The sequence below is a fragment of the Vanacampus margaritifer genome, chromosome 2, assembly GCF_051991255.1.
Source record: "Vanacampus margaritifer isolate UIUO_Vmar chromosome 2, RoL_Vmar_1.0, whole genome shotgun sequence".
In the NCBI taxonomy this organism is placed as follows: Eukaryota; Metazoa; Chordata; class Actinopteri; order Syngnathiformes; family Syngnathidae; genus Vanacampus; species Vanacampus margaritifer.
In genome coordinates, this window is record NC_135433.1 from 29,011,104 (window position 1) to 29,032,039 (window position 20,936).

The 20,936-nt window shown below is 37.1% G+C and overlaps 1 protein-coding gene across 2 annotated transcripts in view; it reads left to right on the forward strand.

Moving 5' to 3' along the window:
- LOC144044490 (epidermal retinol dehydrogenase 2-like) overlaps window positions 1–17,903 on the forward strand; it is a 23,517-nt gene extending 5,614 nt beyond the window's left edge. Inside the window, exons 5-7 of one of the 2 annotated variants that reach the window (XM_077558937.1) lie at window positions 1,099–1,243; window positions 3,313–3,438; window positions 16,521–17,903. In XM_077558937.1, coding sequence (XP_077415063.1) covers window positions 1,099–1,243; window positions 3,313–3,438; window positions 16,521–16,617 — 368 coding nt within the window. In that variant the 3' untranslated portion in view covers window positions 16,618–17,903. Of the gene's footprint in view, window positions 1–1,098; window positions 1,244–3,312; window positions 3,439–6,451; window positions 6,735–16,520 lie in introns of those variants that run through there. The other variant, XM_077558936.1, reaches the window with a different exon arrangement.
- The last annotated feature ends 3,033 nt before the right edge of the window (window positions 17,904–20,936 follow it).

Here is a 20,936-nt window from a genome sequence, read left to right on the forward strand (position 1 = left end):
TTTTCAATCATCGGACATTGGCTTCTCCAAAGTGTGTGTGTAGAGTAGTGTATGAAACCATTCAGGAGTTGACTTGTGGTTTATTTCAACTGCAGAACCCAAATGTGCTTCACGTTGAGGTCACAAATTGATGGCCAAACATTCTCCCTCAGGGTTTTCTGATTAAGAGCAGAATTCATGGTTCCATCAATCACAGCAAGTCATCCAGGTCCTTCAGTAGCAAAGCAGCCTTGGCCCATTACACTACCACCATCATGTTTGCCTGTTGCTATGATGCTCGTTTTTTGAAATGCTGTGGTACATATAGGCCAGATGTGACGAGATTAACTTTAGTGTGGTCAGACCAAAGAATATTCTCCCAAAAGTCTTGAGAATCATTCAGCTGTTTTAACATCCAAAGATGAGCCTTCATGCTCTTTTTGGTCAGAGGTGGTTTTTGCTTTGGAACTCTGCCATGTATGTCATTTTGCCCAGGAGAGGGAGGTCTGAAGTTTTTCAGATGTTGTCTTGGTTCCTTTGTGACCTCATGGATGAGTCGTTGTTGTGCTTTTAGGGTAATTTCTGTAGGCCAGTCCCTCCTGGGAAGGTACACCAATTTTCATGTTTTCTCCATACCCTGTGGATAATGGCCCACACTGTGATTTGCTTGAGTCCTAAAGCTTAAGGAATGACTTTTTAATTCTTTCCAGATTGATAGATGTCAATCAATTTATTTCATATCTGTTCTTGAATTTCTTTGGATAGTGGAATTTTGTTGCAGCATTTTAAGATATTTAACCAACTATGCACACAAAAATAAGAATTTGACGACCATCAAATAAGCTAAAAGAAAGATTTGCTGAATTATAGCCACTAAAGATCGTGATATATATATATTTTTTTAAATTACTTATACTTATTATAGGTGGGGAATATCAGAGCTCTTTGTGTTAGGAGAATGTTCTTTTATACTGTAGGCCTAATATAAAAGCTTCTTTAGGCTGTGGGGATGCAAACAACCAAAGAAACAATTCACAATTGTCTACTCTGCAAGTTAGGATTTTATTTATTTTGCATTATCTGACTTGTGTTTCTTGTTGAATCATGCATCTCTTGCAGACTACTGTGCCAGCAAGTTTGCAGCAGTAGGTTTTGCAGAATCCGTGGGTCTGGAACTCCTGGCAACTGGGAAAGATGGCATCAAGACCACCATTGTTTGCCCATACTTCATTAATACCGGAATGTTCGACGGATGTCAAACTAAGTAGGTGTTTTCGTAGGATCTCAATAATGTAATGTAAACATGTTCTTCTTTCATCGTCATCTACACTGTTCAACCACACATTATTAGGTACACTTTCACTTCATACACTGGCCACAACATGGATTGTAAACCTCTATAAATCACAATTATGATCAATATTATTGAGTATATAACTTTTGCATGGTGAGTTTGAGCATTGAGGTTGTAGAGCTTAGTGTAGTTGCTGATCATTTGACTTTTATAGTCAACATTGCATATGCTCAAGTGTTTTGCATAGGGATGGGATAAGATATTGGTTTTGTGCAAAACCTGGCCTCATTTCAAGGTATCAGTACTCACAACTGTTATTTGATCAGAAATTAGGAGACTGGAGAATTGCTATTAATTTCATGCAATTTTAAGGAAACCTGCTATATAGGGATGTGTGAGTCTTTCTGTAACGTGATCTGTCTTTGGTTGTTGTTTTGTGTATTAAAAGTACTAGTGGTATTGGTAAAAGTTAAGTACTCATATCTGTCTGAAAAATTGTGGTATCAAACGGCTCTAGCTTTTGCACGTGTTGTATGAATTGATAACGGATATACCATTTAATGCTAACTAATTTTTTCAAAGTATAAAATTTAGGAAGAAATTATGACGTTATAGGTCTTGTCGAGACATTGAATCATGCTATCATTGTTATGTGATATATTTGACGCAGAAGCAAACGATACAGAAGCATTATTGTATAGAAATATTGTAGACAATATTAATTTGGTTTAAAATGTGTAGTAAGTTGGCCTACTATGCAGAAAGAACTTGGTGAAATAAAGCTGAGGTACAATATTGTTGTTATGTTCAGGAATTGGATCACAAAGACACAAATAATAGTTTTGACATTTATTTGTAAAAAAAATAAATAATAATGTTTCAACTGAAGGTGATGTGACATGACAAAAAGAACAAAGGCTCTTGCATCAGCCAGGGCCAAATGCTAAACATGGAATCCCCACCAAATCATTAACTAAGGGGTTTGCACGAAACATATTCACGACTAGATGAGGCAGCAAAAAGTAGACCAGAAAGGGACGTGGCGCTAGGTAGCTAACTATCATTTTTTGTTACATTCCTGTTGTCATGTTTTTTTCTTCCGTCTTCTTGAATTCATCAACACTTTTTCACTGCAGTCAACAGCCAATCTGTCATACTGTCATGACTATTCTAACGTAACATTGCAAACTGCTTTTCATCTTCCACTTTCGTTGCCTGTATGAAATTATAGCATAACCCCTCTATTTTACAATACAGATTGATTATTTGGTATTACTATTGATTCTGAAGGTCCCAGTTCCTCTTGATGGAAAATAAAATGCAGATGATTTGTGGACTTTAACACAGAGCTTCATATACAAGACAGAATCCTAAATCTGTAAACACAAATTTTAAAACTGCCCTAGGTGTCTGTGCTGATGTTTAGTGCATTCGACATATGAAAGACTGTCTGGCTTTACCTGCCCTCAAGTTAAAATACCTGGTTTAAGATGACGTAGGTGTTGGAAGATGTGTCAAAATTGTACAGAAGCCCCCAAATCATGCTTTATGGTAGCATCTGGATTGTCAATTTCAGTTTTTTGTTTGATACACACAGGTTCTGAAAAAGGTAGGGGGAAAAATCCCCCAGTTCAACAGTGAAAATGTTTGAGGGATAGCTTTTAGTATTTGTACAGTGTTGCTAAAAATAATTAATCACAAGTCAAAACTCTTGGCCAGGATAATGAATATGTTTTCTTTGGCCTATGAAACATCACTTGGATGTGTCAGTTTTTGTATTTAAAAGTGTTAACAAAAACCTCTCATGAAAATATTGAGCACCACAATATTGTTTACGGTTTATTGTCCGCCCCCAAACAATTTTTTTTCTACTTTCGGGCATAGACTGATTTATTAGAATGAATGGAATGATCACATTTCATAGTAGACACTAGACAATGCATCATTGTCATTCATTGAGTGGTTGCTTAACTACTGCAAATAAAGACAAACTGCTACAGATGATTGCTTTTTTTAACATGTCGTCTTGTCTTCAACAGATGGCCAAGACTGCTCCCAATTCTTGATCAGAATTATGCTGCCAAGAAGATCATCCAGGCTGTCCTCACGGACCAGGTCTTTCTCCTGTTGCCCAAGAGCATGTACATCATTGCTGCGCTCAAGAAGTTAGTGTCTATTCTTTTTACTAAATTTTACATAAGTATACAACTTTCATTCTTTTGCAGATCTATATTTCCTTTGTGATATTTTCCAAGTACGTTGTTCTACCAACAAAGGCGATCATGCCTTGAAAGATGAACCACCTAGCATTTGTACAAATCAGTTTGTTGACATTTAGTAATTGCAAAGCAGAAAAAAAGAACTGAACGATTATCAGATAAGTCAAATTTAGGCTTTGTTCACATTGCACCGAGTCAATTCAGATTTGGACATTGTACATTTTTAATGATAGTAATAGTTAATTCAGCCACACAGACTGTACATTTGTTATGCCCGTCAATGTCGTGACGTCTCCGTGAAATGAGGAGATTGCGGAGTGTCGCCTCAGTTACCCAAATAATTTCTACTTGCTCCCGTGTCAGTCTCCTCATGTTCTCGTGCTTGCAAGCAAAGGAGCAGGGAGTGAGGACCTAGGAAGGTGCAAATAGAGAAATGAGGTGAGCCCCTCCATGAGGGACCATATTTACTTTGGTAAACACTGCGCGACGTTCTGTGCGCATGCTTGCCACTTGAGGTTGTGACCATGCGTGTCCCTTCACAGATGCATTTCGTTCACATTTGATGTCACTTGTTTTTGTAATGTGAACAACTACATAATTAAAAAATATTTAATTAGACATAAAATCTGAATTGGCAATCACCTCCTGCAGTGTGAACTTAGCCTTAATATTTAAATGAAGCAAGGTTATTATAGTTGGCAGCAACAAACTAAAAATAAAAATAAAAATGGGGAAGAAAAAACACACTTTTTTTGTTAAATCGAATAAAAATGAAAAAAAAAAGAGACAAAAAGTACCAGCAGTAATTTAACCAACTAATATGAAATGGGCAAAAATCTTTTCTCGTGTTTTTCCAGAAAAGTCAATTTAATCAGTGTGTGTATAAAAGGGCACAATAGAAATAACATTTTGCTAGTTGTAATATAGTTCTGCTTGAGTTGTGTGTTTGTATTTTCAGTTTCGTGCATACATCTGATTTTGGGCACTGTCTTCACTCTTTTCCTTTTTGTTCACCCCCGGAGTCATCTTACACATTACCATCAGATTTTGTCTGGCTACTTTCTTTCATGTCATTACCTTACAATCTCCAATTGCTCTTGGGTCGCTTCATATACTGTACATACATTTAAATGATAGAATATAGTCCATCTGCGCATGTCACGCGATCTCCTTACTCTTTTGATTACTTTTTTTCTTTGTCTTTGCAAAATACACCACTATCTGTCGTTCCAAATTCTTCTCATTTACACCAAATCTGCCCATCACCACATCATCATCTCTTTTCCCTTCTCCAATATATCCTTGAAAGTTTTGCTCCAATCATCACTCTCTACCCTGCCTCTACAACCTCCTCCAACTCACTCCAAAACTTCAACTCTCATCCCACCAGAGGAACATTACCTCCTGACAAAATTCACTGTCACACCTTGAATTTCTAGCTTCATAATCATCATCCTATCTGACTCACGTTTCAACTTGACAACATCTTTTGAATATTCCTACAGAATCTCAATTCCTCTACCTATCCAGACTGTGATAGAATGAATATATATATATATATATATATATATATATATATATATATATATATATATATATATATATATATATATATATATATATATATATATTAAAACACACAATTATCACCAGATATGCTGTATTAATGTGCACAGATCGCTATAGACATGGTTTGGACTGACGCATGGACGTTAATTTGAAATCTGATTGGCGAAGGAAATTTAGTCTTAGTGCTATTTTAGCAGAGGCATCGGAAGAAGCCTCCGTACATCTAATGTGGTGTCTTTTAATAGAGTTTTGCAGATTTCTGGTCTCATTAGAGGGAGAAAACGTTTAGATGATTTATCTTTTTTATTTTTATTATTATTATTTTTTTTTTTTACACCACAAAATCTGGCATTTGAACACAAGGTAGACTGTAGCTTAGTTCTAAGAGTACAAATCCATCCATTAAAACACACGACTATTATTCTCTCTGGACTGTTAAGACCACATCACTTTTAGCGCATCATGCAGTCCATTTACACACACACACCTATAAGATGAACCTCAAAAGGAATAAAAATTATCACGGTTCTGACCTCAGCTGGTTTCGGCCATGATAATGGATGACTCATTGAACGTATTAGGGTCCACCACCACACATTGTGGAGCTATAATTGGTGAGGTAATGGTGGCCCTATATATGAAATTGTTCTGCTCATGATGAACAGAAAGGGGTTACAGAGCAGCCAATTCAGTGCAGTGGTCATTTTTTGCTTTATAACTAAAAAAGCTACCACAGACATGTTTTTTGTTTTGGAAATATGACTGTAGTATAGATTTGCACTTTTTCTATTTTTTCAATACTTTTTTGTTTGTTTTTTTGCTTGGGCACAACTTTTCTGTATACTATACACAATTGCCTGATTACTTGTCAGAATGTAACTATTTAGAATTTTTCAAATTTTACCAACTGTTGTATTTCAACTGTGGGCTTCTGCCACACATTAGAAAGTACATCACACTGTTATGCTAAGATGTGCGTAACATAAACGGGAGACTAAAGTTATCTGCTTGTGATCCAAATTAGCCAATGTTTTCATAGTCTTGTATTTTGGGGATTTCATGTGGATCATTTCAATTTAAAATGCATATTTGAGTGACAATCTCCCACAATAACAACTCTTATAGACCAGGAACTAGCCGCATGCTATTGAAAAGACACAAATATGAGACCTTATTGGGGGTTTTTTGTTTACATTTTATAAACAGTTTTTGTTTTATTTATTTTTAGAAATTAATTTTTCCTTTCGGAAATTTGTCATTTAAGTGTGGTCATTATAGCATTTCTAAATCTAGAGATACAGTAATGGCCATTTGTGCTGTCCATTTTTTGTTACTGTCTCTTTTTTATCCTTCATTCGCAACACTCATCCTCTTATAACATCCTCTTTAGTGTTCTACAATGGAAGGTGACCTCACTTCTTGGCTTATACCTGGGATTTTCAGTGCCGTTAGACCACACAGACCGCAGCCTGCAATGCAGAATGCATTAGGAGACATTCAAGATTACTTACTAACCAATCTAGTATGATGTGATGATGGATTATCTCCTCATATCTTGTAAAAGGCTGCTCAGGCTTTGGTCATTTGTCAGTGGATATGTGACACGTGTTCTCAGCAACCCTGTTTTCTGTATTGGAACACTTCAAAATGAATGTCTGGAATATAAAAATGTAGCATCTTTAAAGTGTACGTTTTAATGCACAATACGACTCAATACTTCACTCTTTCTGAAAAGTCAAATTACATTTTCATATAATATATTCTACCTAACCAGAAATAGACTTCATCTTCAGAGGGAACACTAATTAATAGCTTGTCTTTGAGCATTGCAGTGCATACATTTTGACATTAGGAGAAAACTTGCTTTGTTGTACTCTGTGTGCCCTAATAATGAACTTGTGTGCAGTTGTCAAAGTAAATGGAGCCTCTGAAAATTGTTAAAAAATTTGTGTTGAACAGTAAGTCTAGCTACCTTTTAGGCGCAAAATACAGTAAGATGCATTTCCACTTACATTTGAAACCTTTTTTTTTTTTGTTATGTTGTTCTGTAGTTGTGCTTTGTTGTTGGAAACGCTCAATTTGTAAAGACTTTCTGCAGGACCGAAGAGATTCAGGTTAAGACATCAAACAAGACTCAAAAACACATTCTGGACAGGGATATGACACTGTTGCACAAGAAATTGCCACCCTTTTACATTCTTAATTATTTTATCATCTTCAACAAAGAAGTGAATGAGAAGGAAAATTCCTTCTGACAATCCTCAGAAAAATACTGTCATTAATTATGCTTTGTTATACTTGAATGATCTCTGAAAGCAGATTATGCACTAGTTAAACTGGTAGCTGCCTCGTGTACTTGCTGCACAGATCATTTAAAATGTGTTTCCAATGATGTGAATAGTCAAGCTAGCCACAGAAATTAAATTGACATCCGAGGTAAAAATGTGAACACCTTCACACAGGCATGTTTACCCTTAAAAGTAGGGTTAGTTTACACAATCAGGATTTTTGGGGGCCGATCACTAATTAACGAGTTTATATAAACCAGTCACCGATCCAATCACAAGGTGGAGCCATTTAAGACATAAATTTAAGTAATATATGTATATATTGTACTCGTGTACTGTTCACTATAACCAACAGTATTCTCAAGCACTTTTATTCATGTTTAACCATCTTTGCCATGCCCCAAGGAATGAAATAGGAAAAAAAGTGATTTGATTATAAAACATTTATTCATTAATGAATGAGCAAAACTTGGACTTTTAGTAACAATGCAGCTGCTTTTAAAACATGCAATACATAAGTTACAACAACGTGTTTATAATTCATTTTGCATTGACACCACAATTCCCTATGTTTGTGCCTCCACACGAAAAGCCCTTCTTCGCAAGGCAATATAGATTCAATCACTGTTGTGCGTACACCCACTCACAGCAGTAGTAACTGTATCCAGCTTCAAAGTGCCACTCGGGGACACAGTAAAATGTGCAACATGTCCACTGCAACTAGTGGAGGAGTTGAGAAACAAAATTTGGAATAAGCAATGGATTCATTCATATCTCCACCAGGATGTTGAGGACAACAATGAGCGACTGAAATCTGTTGAAAGATACTTTAATATCTTCAAGTGTTTGAAACACAAGCAATATGACCAAACTTCTCCTAGGTCCATATCTTGATATACTATTTACTGGACACACAAAAGTCGAGCGACTCGATAAGGTAGCACCAGCAAAAAGTATCTTGAGTATGCTTATTGATCATACCTAGCAGGGTTTTTCCTGGCTCAAATTGAGGCAGAGGTGGTATCACCCTTACTATAATGGGTAACTACCGATACCGGCTTCATTTACTAGTAGTATCGGTTCTTGGTATCAGTAGCAGTGACTACTCAAGAGTTGCGTATCAGTCGGGGAAAAAAGTGGTATTGAACATCCCTAATCCTGACCATGTGCCATGACGTGCATGTATTCTGTAAATTCAACTGACTCGCTTTCATTTTTTACAGGCAACATATAATAATTCCCTGTTTCAATAATGAGAATAATAGTTCCAATATCATGTTCAAGCATTCATTCATTATCAGTCAGTTATGCTGGAGGTGGTGAGCAAAAAAGGTGGAGGTGGCCGCCGGAATTTTGTACACAGGAAAACCCCTGCTTAGCATAACACTTGAAATAAGCACAATACAAATCACCTGTTTGGTGGGAGCATTTATTGCTAAAGATTTTTCTGTGGTCAAAGGTGTGTGGTTTGGTCACTTAATGAAAATGATTGACCCACATTATGTTGTGCTCCGTACACATTTCAATGACGTAATCGCCTCCCCAACCTCCAAGTGTAACAGTTGGATTAAGCGTGTCGGTTGGCATGACCAATCGTTAAACTGTTAAACAAGTAGGCCTACTGTTCTTGTTTACATTTTTCAATGTTTTAATCTGTTGTACATATTTTTGACTACGTTCTTACATGAACACAAGTAGTCAAGGTACAAGAGGCAGTACATTTGAGTAAAAATAAAATGTATTATGAAGTACATTACGAAATGCAGTTTTAGCTGATAAGCAAATAAAGCAATTATTGGCATGACCAGCTAAATGCCAAACTAAAGCAATTCTCAAAGGAATAATGGGTCAAAATATCTCCACAGAGATGTAAAAGACTAGGCTAGTCAGTTATAGAAAATTCTTGATTTCAGTTGTTTGCTGCTGAAGGCAAGTAATGCCAAGTAGCTATTTTTATTTTATTTATTTATTTATTTTCCTTTTTTTCTTCTTTTTTTCCTTTGGTTAGCTTCATCTTATATTTACATTTGTGTTATGATCTTAAACCTTGGTAGCTCAGCTTCCATCCATTTGCGGATTAATTATTTATTGTCCGATCAGATTTCTGCTTTTATGTGTTGCCATATCAATGTGAACTTCCCAGGGCCTCCAGACTCGGGATTACTTGCTAATGGCAGACACAATTGTTTTGTTTTCTTTTTTTTTGTACAGCCATCCAAACCAATCAGATTTCAGATGCATTTGAACAGAGCCAGTTAGGTGTCAGGTGATGTCAGCATTTTTCCATCCTCTGATTGGTTCATAGCTACTCTGTGGGATTCCTGTACATTAGGTGAAGCTAGTGAGCAAAAGTGGATGACTTTGTCTCTAAATAATCAGCAGGGATAAAAAAGAAATCTCATAAAATTTGGAGATAAATGCTTTTTGCTTGACATTTACTATGTCGCGTCTGTGTATGTTTATACAAGCACAGTTTTTAAGATGCATAATGTCAGAATAAATATTCTTATAACCATGCCTTGCCTAACTAAATGTCAATTCATTTCAGTTTTTCCCTTGTATTGCATCTGATAAGAACACTTTCTCAAGTTATCTTCTCGCCTTGTTCTTGTTTTCTTTATTTGGTCCATTTGTCTGAGGACAGAGCCATTATTCTATATTAGAAAGCTTTCCTCTCTGGAACACAGCTCATACAAATGGATGTAGTGCCTCGCCTGTCACCTCTGTTAATTTCACATAAAAGCCATTGTATTCAGCCTTCCAATAATGTGTTGTTGTATTAACCATTATTGTCTTTCTTCACTTTGAAGGAAGTCATTGTTAGTCAGAGCATGTCAGTCTTTGAAAAGCTGCAAGCATAGACTGTTAGAAGGGAGGCATTGTTTTTGCCATGAGCAACACCTTACGGAAAAAACTTCCTTTGATGCACTGCCATTAAATTGTCTTAACTGAATTACATTGGAGTTATTGGATAAACCTGATACACCTTCATCATCCAGATGAAAAATGAAGTCCGATGAAAAGAAAACCATCTGTGTTGCTATTTGATCTAGGATTAGTCTCAATATTTGCAAGTTCAGACGGTTGCTTTACGTGTCGCTATAAATTGTGCAGATTTGTCACTAAATGGAACTTGGAGGATGAATAACAATGTACGGAAGTGCTTGCAAGCCAGTTAAATATGGTATCTAGTTCGGAGTGTGCAATGTGTAAAGAATTTAAGGTCACTTGACTTTGGATTTAGGAGCTGGTCAAACATAATAACTAGCAACAACCCGCTGTCACTTTTTAAGACACATCTGTGTTTTGTACATTGTGCTGCCATCTATGAAATTATTACAGAAGAGTGTTTTTAAAATGAGGTGATTGGGTTTGTTCAAAACGTATGTTGCCATGGTGTCATATGAGGGCCTATTGACAAAATAATTATAGATCTGAATTATGGCTCTTTTTACCCTGTTACAAATCAAATGTGACTGGGCTGTCTCTGGCCAAAGTATATTGCCACCCAAAAAAGAATCCAGTGTGTGTATAGTTCATGAAGGTGCATAAATTAATTCATTGGGAGAATCTGCACAGCCACAGAAGAAGTTTTTTTGTTTTTGTTTTTTTACTTTTGGGCACGCGGGAGAAAATGACCCTGCATATGTAGTCATCAGTTCTGCAATAGTGGGCACAAAACAGGTCACTTTTGTTGGGTCATATTCAAATAAAACTGTGATTTTTCTTTAATTTAGATAATTTTGTTCATAATTGTGTCAATGTCCTTGGAATGACCTTCATGTGGGCGCTACAAACGATGAATTATTAGGTTTTCCAGTCTTTTTGATTCTGAGAGCTGCTTCTTGCATACTGACTAATGTGAAGGGCACCTGTTGGTGACCACTGCTACAAATGCCAGCAATGTATCAGGAATGATACAATTAATTAAAGCGCTGTCAACAGTAATTTAAAGATGATCAATTTGGTAGATGGTGGGCTCTCAGGTGTTGCAAACAGACAATTGTAATGTCTGTAAAGTTTGAATGTATACAATGTGGAAATATATGTGATACATGGATTCACTCTGCTGAATTCTGTATGCAGCTAGATAGCTGTTAGGTTGGCATTGTTAACAGCTACAATATATGTTTTGAAGAAAAAAAGCTATAATTTATGCAGTGATTGTAGTTTCTGTCTCACTTTACCATACCAATTATGTTTTGAAAAAAAAAACATCACAGTTGGGTGCTTGCAAAAAGTATTTTCACACACAGTACTGGATAACAGGATACAGTAAATAAAAGCCTAAAAACTAAGAAACCTGATAGACAGACACAAACCCACAGATCAAAGGTTCATTCAGTCACATTTGGGGTTGCTCATTATACAGCAGGGAGATGGAACATGCACTAGTGAATAAGTGAAAAAAAGCGGGTGTAATCTCAGATAAAGGTACACGCTAGCCGACTCAAAAAAACGATGACGCAAAATACAAAATAACTGCAATAAAAAGTAGCAAAGAAACGTGGGAAACAGACTCGTCACCTCAGATGACCGTGAACAAGACAATGAACAGAAACTAGGAACTAAGGCTACGTTCACACTGCAGAGCGTGACGCCCAATTTGGATTTTTTTGTTAAATCCCATCTATTTATGTACCGTTTACATTACAAAAACAAATGCGACATCTAATGTGAACGCGACGCGCCTGTGATGCGACTCGCATGCGCAAAGAGCACACGTCGAGTGGCGTATACCCAAAACGACGACGTCACATTGCGGTGTTCACGGAAGTAAATATTGACCCGCCAGCCAAGACACCGAGGCAAGCGACTTGTAGCACTGTCATATGCAAATGTAACTGTGCCAACGCACGCTACAGATTGGTGGACTGGTGGACTTGTTGCACGGACGTGTTAGGAGTTGGATTCATGAGTCTTGCCTGCACAAATTATGCAAATTCAGCTGCACGAACGCCCGCACTCCTAGTTGGTGGACTGTTTTCACGCTGTTTTTTTCTTCACTTATTTAACATTTCTATAAACAAACACTTGTAGAGGATGCAACGCCTGAACATGGCAACAATATAAACAAAAAAAAAAGCCATAAAGAAAAATAACATGACTTGATTTAATTTGTGGAACGTCATTAATTCTTACTGACAACGAAGTTCTTATATCAATCCAAAATCTTTGTGAAATAGGCTGACTGTTTTCACGCTCGCTCCTGGTTGGCTGCTGTCATCGGCTTCCTCTTGCGTCAGTTTTGAACATGCTGTTTACAAGCAGCAACAGAAATCCGTCTGACTTATTTTTTCATCTCATGTCGCCAGAGTAGCAAGGTTAGAATAGGTAATTTGGGGGAAATGAGGGGGCTCTCCTCGACCTCTTTATTTAATTGAGAAGTCTACCGAAGAGGATGTCACATCATCGCCGTTCGTGATGAACCGTCTGCAGGCCTGAATTTCTACTATCGCCTCACATGCTTCATGTTTCAAGTGTGATTAAATTAAAGACAAATAAAAATTTAACACTGTTACGCAAAACAGCTTTGTATATGTTCACAGAAGTGTCGGTAGTCTCCCTTCCAAGCACTCTCTCCCGCCCGTGCGCAGCGCAAATCAGGCTTTTGATGACGTATGAATCGAATACGTGCGGATGAGCGTTCACAGTGCAAACGCATCGCATACAAATCCGATTTATATCCACATACGAAAGAGGCCCAGGTCGGGTGTGAACAAATCAGAATTGAGCTGCAGTGTGAACGCAGCCTAAATGCAAACAGACTGACAAGACAACGAGGCACACCTGGTCCTGGACAAGATACTGGAGTGCAAAGAGAGAGACGATTGCCTGAAGGTGAAGACAAAGACATAATGACCACACAGGAACACAAACCTCCAGATAAAAGTGGACAGATCTGAGACCCACTAGCTGAATGATGTTATAACCCTAAGTTTGTTTCGTTGGTCCTTTCATCTTGTTATTATTTTTTTATTATAGTCTGATTTTTAAGATTTTTTTTTTGTTGATTAGGTTTTTTTTTTTCTTCCTTCTTTTATGTATCCTTTACCCCTGACGTAGTATATTTTTAAATGTTTTAGCCCTTCAAATTCCATCTTGTTTGTATAATGTTGTTTGTTTCTTTGTTTTATATATTCTCATTCTTATATCGCTAATAGTAGTCTTCTACAGCCAGAGGAGGCAGCAGCTTTCTTTACTTGACTCATTGAGCCATTTTTAGAAGTAAAAGTTAATATTTTGTCCAGAATTAATTTGATAACGTCATTGTTTTTAATGTACAATTAATAACTTTTAAAACACATTTTTCCACGTGCTGTTGACTGAAGATGACATCACCTGCGCTGAGGAAATAGGTAACGACAAATCACGGCTCACCTGTTTTCTGGGTTTGGGCAGCAGGTTTAACCATGATTGGTTGTTGCAGGTGATGTCATCTTCAGTCGACAGCAAGTGGCAAAATAATTTTTTAGAGCTATTAATTGTACATGAAAAATAATGAAATTCTCACATAAACCTATTCCTTAGAGTCAAAATGTTGTCATTCACTTGCTCGATTAGAGTGCAGTAAGCCATTAAGCAGTTCTTTTTAGAAACAAATGTTACATGAAATTGCTTCCTTGTCCAGAAGTTGATAAATGATCTGGTGGAAAACATAATGAACTGGATCCAATCCAGTAAATAAGAAGGAATTAAAAAGCTATAGTTGCCATGGGCTTCTTTCAACTTGCCAAAAGTACATATTGATGTGCATTGCTGCTCAAAAGTTTGTGAACCCTGCAGGCATGGTCAGATTTTTTGTTTGAAATATTAAAATAACCTTATTAAATGTTTAGTCATACAGAAATTGCCGGACATTGCACCTTCTTTTGCAATGAGAACTTCATCCACTTTCTTTAGTGACTTTTCAGTCTTTCACATCTACTTTGGGGGATTTCTGCCATTCTTCCTTGCAAAATGCAGCCAGATGAGAGAGGTTGGATGGGCGTTTAGCATAAACTGCCCGCTTCAGGTCCCGCCACAGTATTTTGAAAGCATTTAAGTCAGGATTTTAACTGGGCACATCCAGAACATGAATCTTGTTGTTCTTCAGACATACCTTGGTTGTATTGCTGGAATGCTTTGGATTATTGTCATGTTGCATGATCTTTCTTCTACCAGGCTGTAACTTCACAAAGAACGGCTTTAGGTTATGATCCAGGTTTTCACAATATTCCTCGGAGTTCATGATTCCCTGGATTATGTGGCGTTGTCCAGGTCCTGAGGATGAAAAGACCAGAACTTAACATTCTCACCCCCATGCTTTATTGTAGGGTGAAGGTTCTTTTGCTTGTATGCAGTGTTGACTTTTCACCAAACATGACTGTTTTAGTTGTGACCAAACAGTTAAATTTTGGACTCATCTGTCCACAGAAGGGACTGCCAAAAAGCTTCAGTCTTGTCCAGGTACTCGCTGGCAAAGTTGAGAAGGGCAGTTTTGATCTTTTTTGTGAGCAGAGGCTTCTACCTAGCAAGCCTTCCACGAAAGCCTTGTCGATTGACTTTTCTTCTGATTGTTGAAGCATGCACATGTGTCCCCGATGCTGCAAAAATGGTCTGCAAATCCCTCGATGTGATGCACAGGTTGTCTTTTACCTGAATTATCAGTTTTCTTGTGGTTCTTGCTGATATTTTAGAAGGTCGTCCACTTCTAGGCAGGATTGTAGTAATTTTTAATGTTCTCTAGTTGCAGATGATCTGCTTCACAGTGGAATGATGAAGCTCCATTTTTTTAGACGACTTTATAGCTTTCCCCAGACAGATGTGCTGTCACTACCCACTTCCCGGAGATTTCTATTCCTCTCAGCATGAATGACCTGTATTGGTTAACCTGGGTAAGACTAAAGTGTTGTGGTTTTGTTTCAGCCAGTGATGCACAATTTCATGGTCCATTTCAGTGGTTAGTTTAGCTACCAATTTGTCCCACCTGATCCTACCTGACTGCTTGTTTTAAGCAATGCAGCTCAGGGTTCACTTACTTTTGCACCTACATGAATTTACCCAAAACTCTTTTTAATTAAGTTTTGACTACACAATTGATTTAAAAAAAATAAAACAATGCATTGAATTGATAAACCTACACCTGTTATTTCATATAACATGTAATGGTTCAGATTGAACAACAAAATCAGGTTGAAACAATTGGAAAGTCCAAATTGCTCAAGAGGTTCACAAACTTTGGAGCACCACTGTATGTAAACAGTAAATTATAACCGTTGATGTTGGAAATTACAGAACCAGAAAAACTGCACCCTTGGGAAGTGTCATCACATTTGCTTTAACATATATATATATAATTTTTTTTAAAGAGATGAAGCAAATTGCCAGCATACACAGATGGTTCAGTGGTGTAATTTTCTTCCTTGTTAGATTGAAGAAAGAGAAACCAAATTTGACATGCTGATGTTATCTTAAAATAATTTATTTTATTTATTGATTTATTTATTTTTGCTATGAGAGTACAGTAATGTCACCACTAGCTTTGTTTTTATAATGACCTATTTTTCACAGAAGTCAACATGACTTGTGAAACATTAACTAGTATTGGACACAGCAGGTTTACACAAATAAACAGAAAACCAATGTCCACAAAACGTTGTCAAGGCATGTTACTGCATGAAGGAACAACCAATTACAATTTAACAACCAATTATATTCCAATCTATTTTGGTGATGAACTGGATAAGCGTGTTTTTTTTTTTTTTTAACTTGTCAATATATCATTGAAACCGCCCAACCCAGAGTTTCATATTGGCGTCCCATCTGTTCTGTATCCTCCATTAACCAGGAAGTAGCCTGCTAAGTAATAAAGACATTCTCAAACAAACAAAATAATGTCAAGCCATCCGTTTTCTGGACTGCTTAAAAATCCCATGCAGATGTCGAGAAAACATGCAAAGTGCAAGGTCTGCACTGAGGTTTTCATTTGGAGCCTTCCAACTTTAATGCTGTCCACACAAAATATTGTATACAATAAAATGACAGTATTTTCGTTTTATGAAAGTTTAACATCACAGTTTGTCTTCTTTCTTTGAAATGAATGATGTAGACAAGTGCAAATAATAATACAATTGTATTATGTCCACCTTGGACTAATTTTCCTTGTTTTTTTTTGCTACCTCCACACAGTATCCTCCCTATGAAGATGGGCATTCTGCTCGGTTACTACTTGGGAGCCTTCAATATGATGGATTCATTCCAGGGAAAAAATAGGAAAAATGACTAAGGGCAGGTGAGAGAGAAAAGTGAAGAGAAGGAGATCAGAAATGAAAGGAGCCTTGGAATCATTATCTGCTACATTGTGGCTGAATTTTTGAACAGTAGCTCCCTCATATCAGTGGCTCAAGAAGTGCTTCAAATTAAGTCCTATTTGCTTTCACACTGTGTATAAGGTATACATTCTACTACTTGTGTGTAATTTACGTTTTAAGCAGTAATATCTGTGGTATGTTTGATCATATATTTTAAATATGACCTTAATTATTATAGTAGGATGGAAATGTATTTTGTACTTGTATGTTGAAATGTCCATTACCTCAAATTGTTGAGATTTAACAGGGTCCACATATCGTGTTATGATCATTTGAATATCTAAACCTTGTTCATAAGGAACTAACTGTTCCTTTTCATTTTTTTTTTAAAATTACTCTTTGTCCTTCTATTTATGCCGGAATAACCATCAGTAAGTCTGATTTTACTAAGAACTATGCATAATATCTCACGTGCAATATATAATTGTTTTTAAAATTTCATTACATTGTCTTGTTTTTGTGTTGCATGTGCTTTGTCTATTTATACACACCAAGACAAGTAATGCAGTCCATTGTGTTCCACTGAGGATTAGTAGCATCTAGTCAAGGACATGGGATACGTCATATACGATAAGAGAATGTTACCTTGTCCTTCTATATCACCTGCTTAATCAAACTTTATTTTGACTTTTTTTTTTAAATGCAATGATGTCTGTTATTCAATTGTATAAGCCATCAGGGGGGTTTCCAATGGCGACCAAAAGGTTTATTTGAGGAACCGGTAGCTTAACATCCGTTCATTCATTTCTATACCACTTGTTCTTACTAGAGTTGACTGTGTTGGAGCTTTAGAGGTGGAGTACAGGACACTCTGGACTGGTCACCAGTCAGTTGCAGAACACATACAGACATGTAGAGATTTCCATTAACCCATCATGCATGTTTTGAGGTTATGAAAAGGGGATAAATTGCTTACTCTACACAGGAGGGCCTGAGCTGAGATTGTCTCCCACAATTTCTCACGTCAGGCAGCTGTGGTAATGTCAATGCGCTACTAGCTTATTACACAATACTTTTTTTCCCGTTCAGAATTGTCTATTCATAATCACATATATTGAGCACACACATTCAGTGCCTTTTAATACTCACTGAATTTTATGATGTAAGATGATTAAAAAAAAAAGAGGCATATTTGTGACTTGTGAAGCAGTTGACTACTTTTACAGTGGAGAATTCATTTCAATAAATGCTTAAAATTGCAGTTTTTTGTAGGTTTTTTTTGCATAGTGTTATGTCTGCAACTGGATACTGAAAGTCTGCTAAAGTATTTTAATACACAGTGGTACCTCGGAGTTTGAACATAATCCGTTCCTGCGAAGTGTTCAAAGTCTGAATTGTTCAACCTCCAAAACATTTTTCCCCATAGGAAATAATGTAAATGCAATTAATCCGTTCCCAAGCTCCAAAAACAGAAAATTCCTATTTTAATTTATGTTTTTTACATTTACAGTACAGTATTTAAACAATAAAAACAACCTTACCTTTTTTTGTTGTGGTGTGATGGCATCAGTGGATGATAAATGCTATGTTAATGCTTGCTTTAGTTCACTGCTGAGTTTGTGTATTTTACATTGGGCATATTGTTAGACTACTAAGCGGTCCTTGTGTGCGTTGTTTGACGGCAGGCACGTTGTTGAACAGCTCAGGGGGGGCCCTCGTGCCAGTATTTACAGAAGTAGTCACAGTAGTTACAACGGCGCGATAATCTCCTTCCTGATTCCACTGTGGTTCGCATCACTGCATGTTTTTCTTTGCTGCCACTAGCATTGTTGTCTTTCTTTGGGCCCATGGCAAAGAAAATTGTTGTGGAAAAATCTAAATGCACTCGCGAGTATGGAGCACCTTCGGGAGTATTCACGATCTGACTGGAAATGAGAAGTGCATCGTCTCAACTACCGCAATGTGAGCATTCGGCATTGCTGGGCTTCGCTCGGCTACCCGTTTTCAAGGTACGTTCGATTTAGCTTGCTTTGTTTAGGTGTTCAAACTCCCAAAATGAGTTCAAACTCCGAAGCATTTTTTACTGATTTTTGGGTTGAAGTCCGAATTGTATGAGTTCCGAGACGTTCAAACTCAGAGGTTCCACTGTATTTCATTTGTAAAAATTCAGCAATGACAAGCTACACATTGTCGCTGTCAGGAAGATGACCGGCTGACTTGCAACTGCTGCTAACTGTTTTGGAATCGGTCAAGTTGGTATCCTACTTTATATTTCCATCATATTCTGTTGCTACAATTCAACTCAATGCCATCCTGAAATCTATGCAAAAAAAAAAAGCTGAATAATGATGCTTCATTGATTCAAATGGTAAAATAAGGCAGCAGCCCAATGGTATTAGCGGCTGGCTTACGACAGCTGGTGGAGTCCTTTTCAAAGGTCTTAAAGCCATGGGTGATGCAATAATTAAAATGATGAGCAGTTTAACTCATTCGCTGCCATTGACGGCTATAGACGTCCAAAATTCATTTGAACTATTTCTATTAGTTTTACACTTTTTCCACTTCTGTTAATAAGAGTATGAAAACTTTAAAAAAATATATTGTACATTTATAACATATAAAATTTGTGATTAATCGTGAGTTAATTATTGAAGTCATGTGATTAATTACAATTAAAACATTTAATCACCTGACGCGATTTAAAAAAAGAAAAGATTATTAAAACCTAGAAAAATTCCTGCGGAAATTTTGAATGGGACTGCTGACTCTTGCAAAGTGGAAAGACGCATGTATGTAGTACTTGTAGCAATAGTAGGACTTTTAGTAGTAGCAAGTACTTGTAGTAGTAGAAGCAGTAAGTAGTAGTAGTAGTAGTACTTGTAGTAGTATTAGTAGTACTTGTAGTTGTAGTAATTTTACTAGTAGTCAAATGGCCAAGATGGCCGGTGACCCGGGTGGGCGAGAGGGAGAGAGTCCTTGGTGTACCTAATCAATTGGCCAAGATGGCCGCCGCCCTGGGCGAGCAGAGTGGCGAGAATCCTGGGCGTACCTAATCAATTGGCCAAGATGGCCGCCGACCCGGGTGGGCGAGGAGGAGAGAGTCCTTGGCGTACCTAATTAATTGGCCAAGATGGCCAATGTCCTGGGCGAGCAGAGTGGCGAGAATCCTGGACGTACCTAATCAATTGGCCAAAATGGCCGGCCGCCGCCCCGGCTGGGCGGAGGGGAGAGAATCCTTGGTGTACCTAATTAATTGGACAAAATGGCCGCCGCCCTGGGCGAGCAGAGTGGCGAGAATCCTGGGTGTACCTAATCAATTGGCCAAGATGGCCGCCACGCGATTTAAAAAAAGAAAAGATTATTAAAAATTAGGGGTATCAGGTGATTAAAATTATTAATTGTAATTAATCGCATCACTTCACTAGTTAACTCACGATTAATCACAAATTTTATATCTGTTATAAATGTACAATAAAAAATTCTAGGTTTTCACACTCTTGTTAACAAAAAAAAAAGTTAAACTAATAGAAATAGTTCAAATTAATTTTTGACGTCTATAGCCGTCAATGGCAGGGAATGAGTTAATAGTCAAAAATGAATATGCCAAAAAAGTAAATACGGACAGTGTTTATTCTCCCCCAACTACAAGTATTCTGTTACTAACATTTCTCATTTATCCCGATGCATTAAATGATGTATGCTTTATGTATTAATTGGAGCTACTTTCCTGACGTGGCTCCGTCAACAAGATCACTGCGTTTGTTACAAACATCACATAGATAATCAAAGGGTGAGTAATATTTCAATGTCATCTATTTACCGTCGATTTACACTTATTCTTGAATGAGAAACTCAGCTCATCTTTATTTATATAACGCTTTCACAGCAGCTGCGGCTGTAACAAAGCGCTTTATAGAACACATGAAATAAAACATTAACAATAATATAATCATAACAAACCAACAAAATCTTTTTTTTTTCATTCTGTGGAAAAAGTGTTTCAAAATATCAACCAGCAGCCGCTTCTCCACTGGCGTAACTTTGCCAGTACAATTCGGCAAATTGTAACTGGATGTTAGGCAGACACACACTAAATGGTCCCATGCTAACGTGAGCAAACAATGATTTCAACACTTTATTATCCTGCAGTGCTGTCAAATAGCTGAAGTCGTAAAGGCAATTATGGGACAGATGGCTAGCTCGCATGATTAGTTCCAGCAATATTTCATTTGTGAATTAACAACAGTCAACTGAACATGATATTGAACACTGTCCAAAGTGAATTTTGGTATAA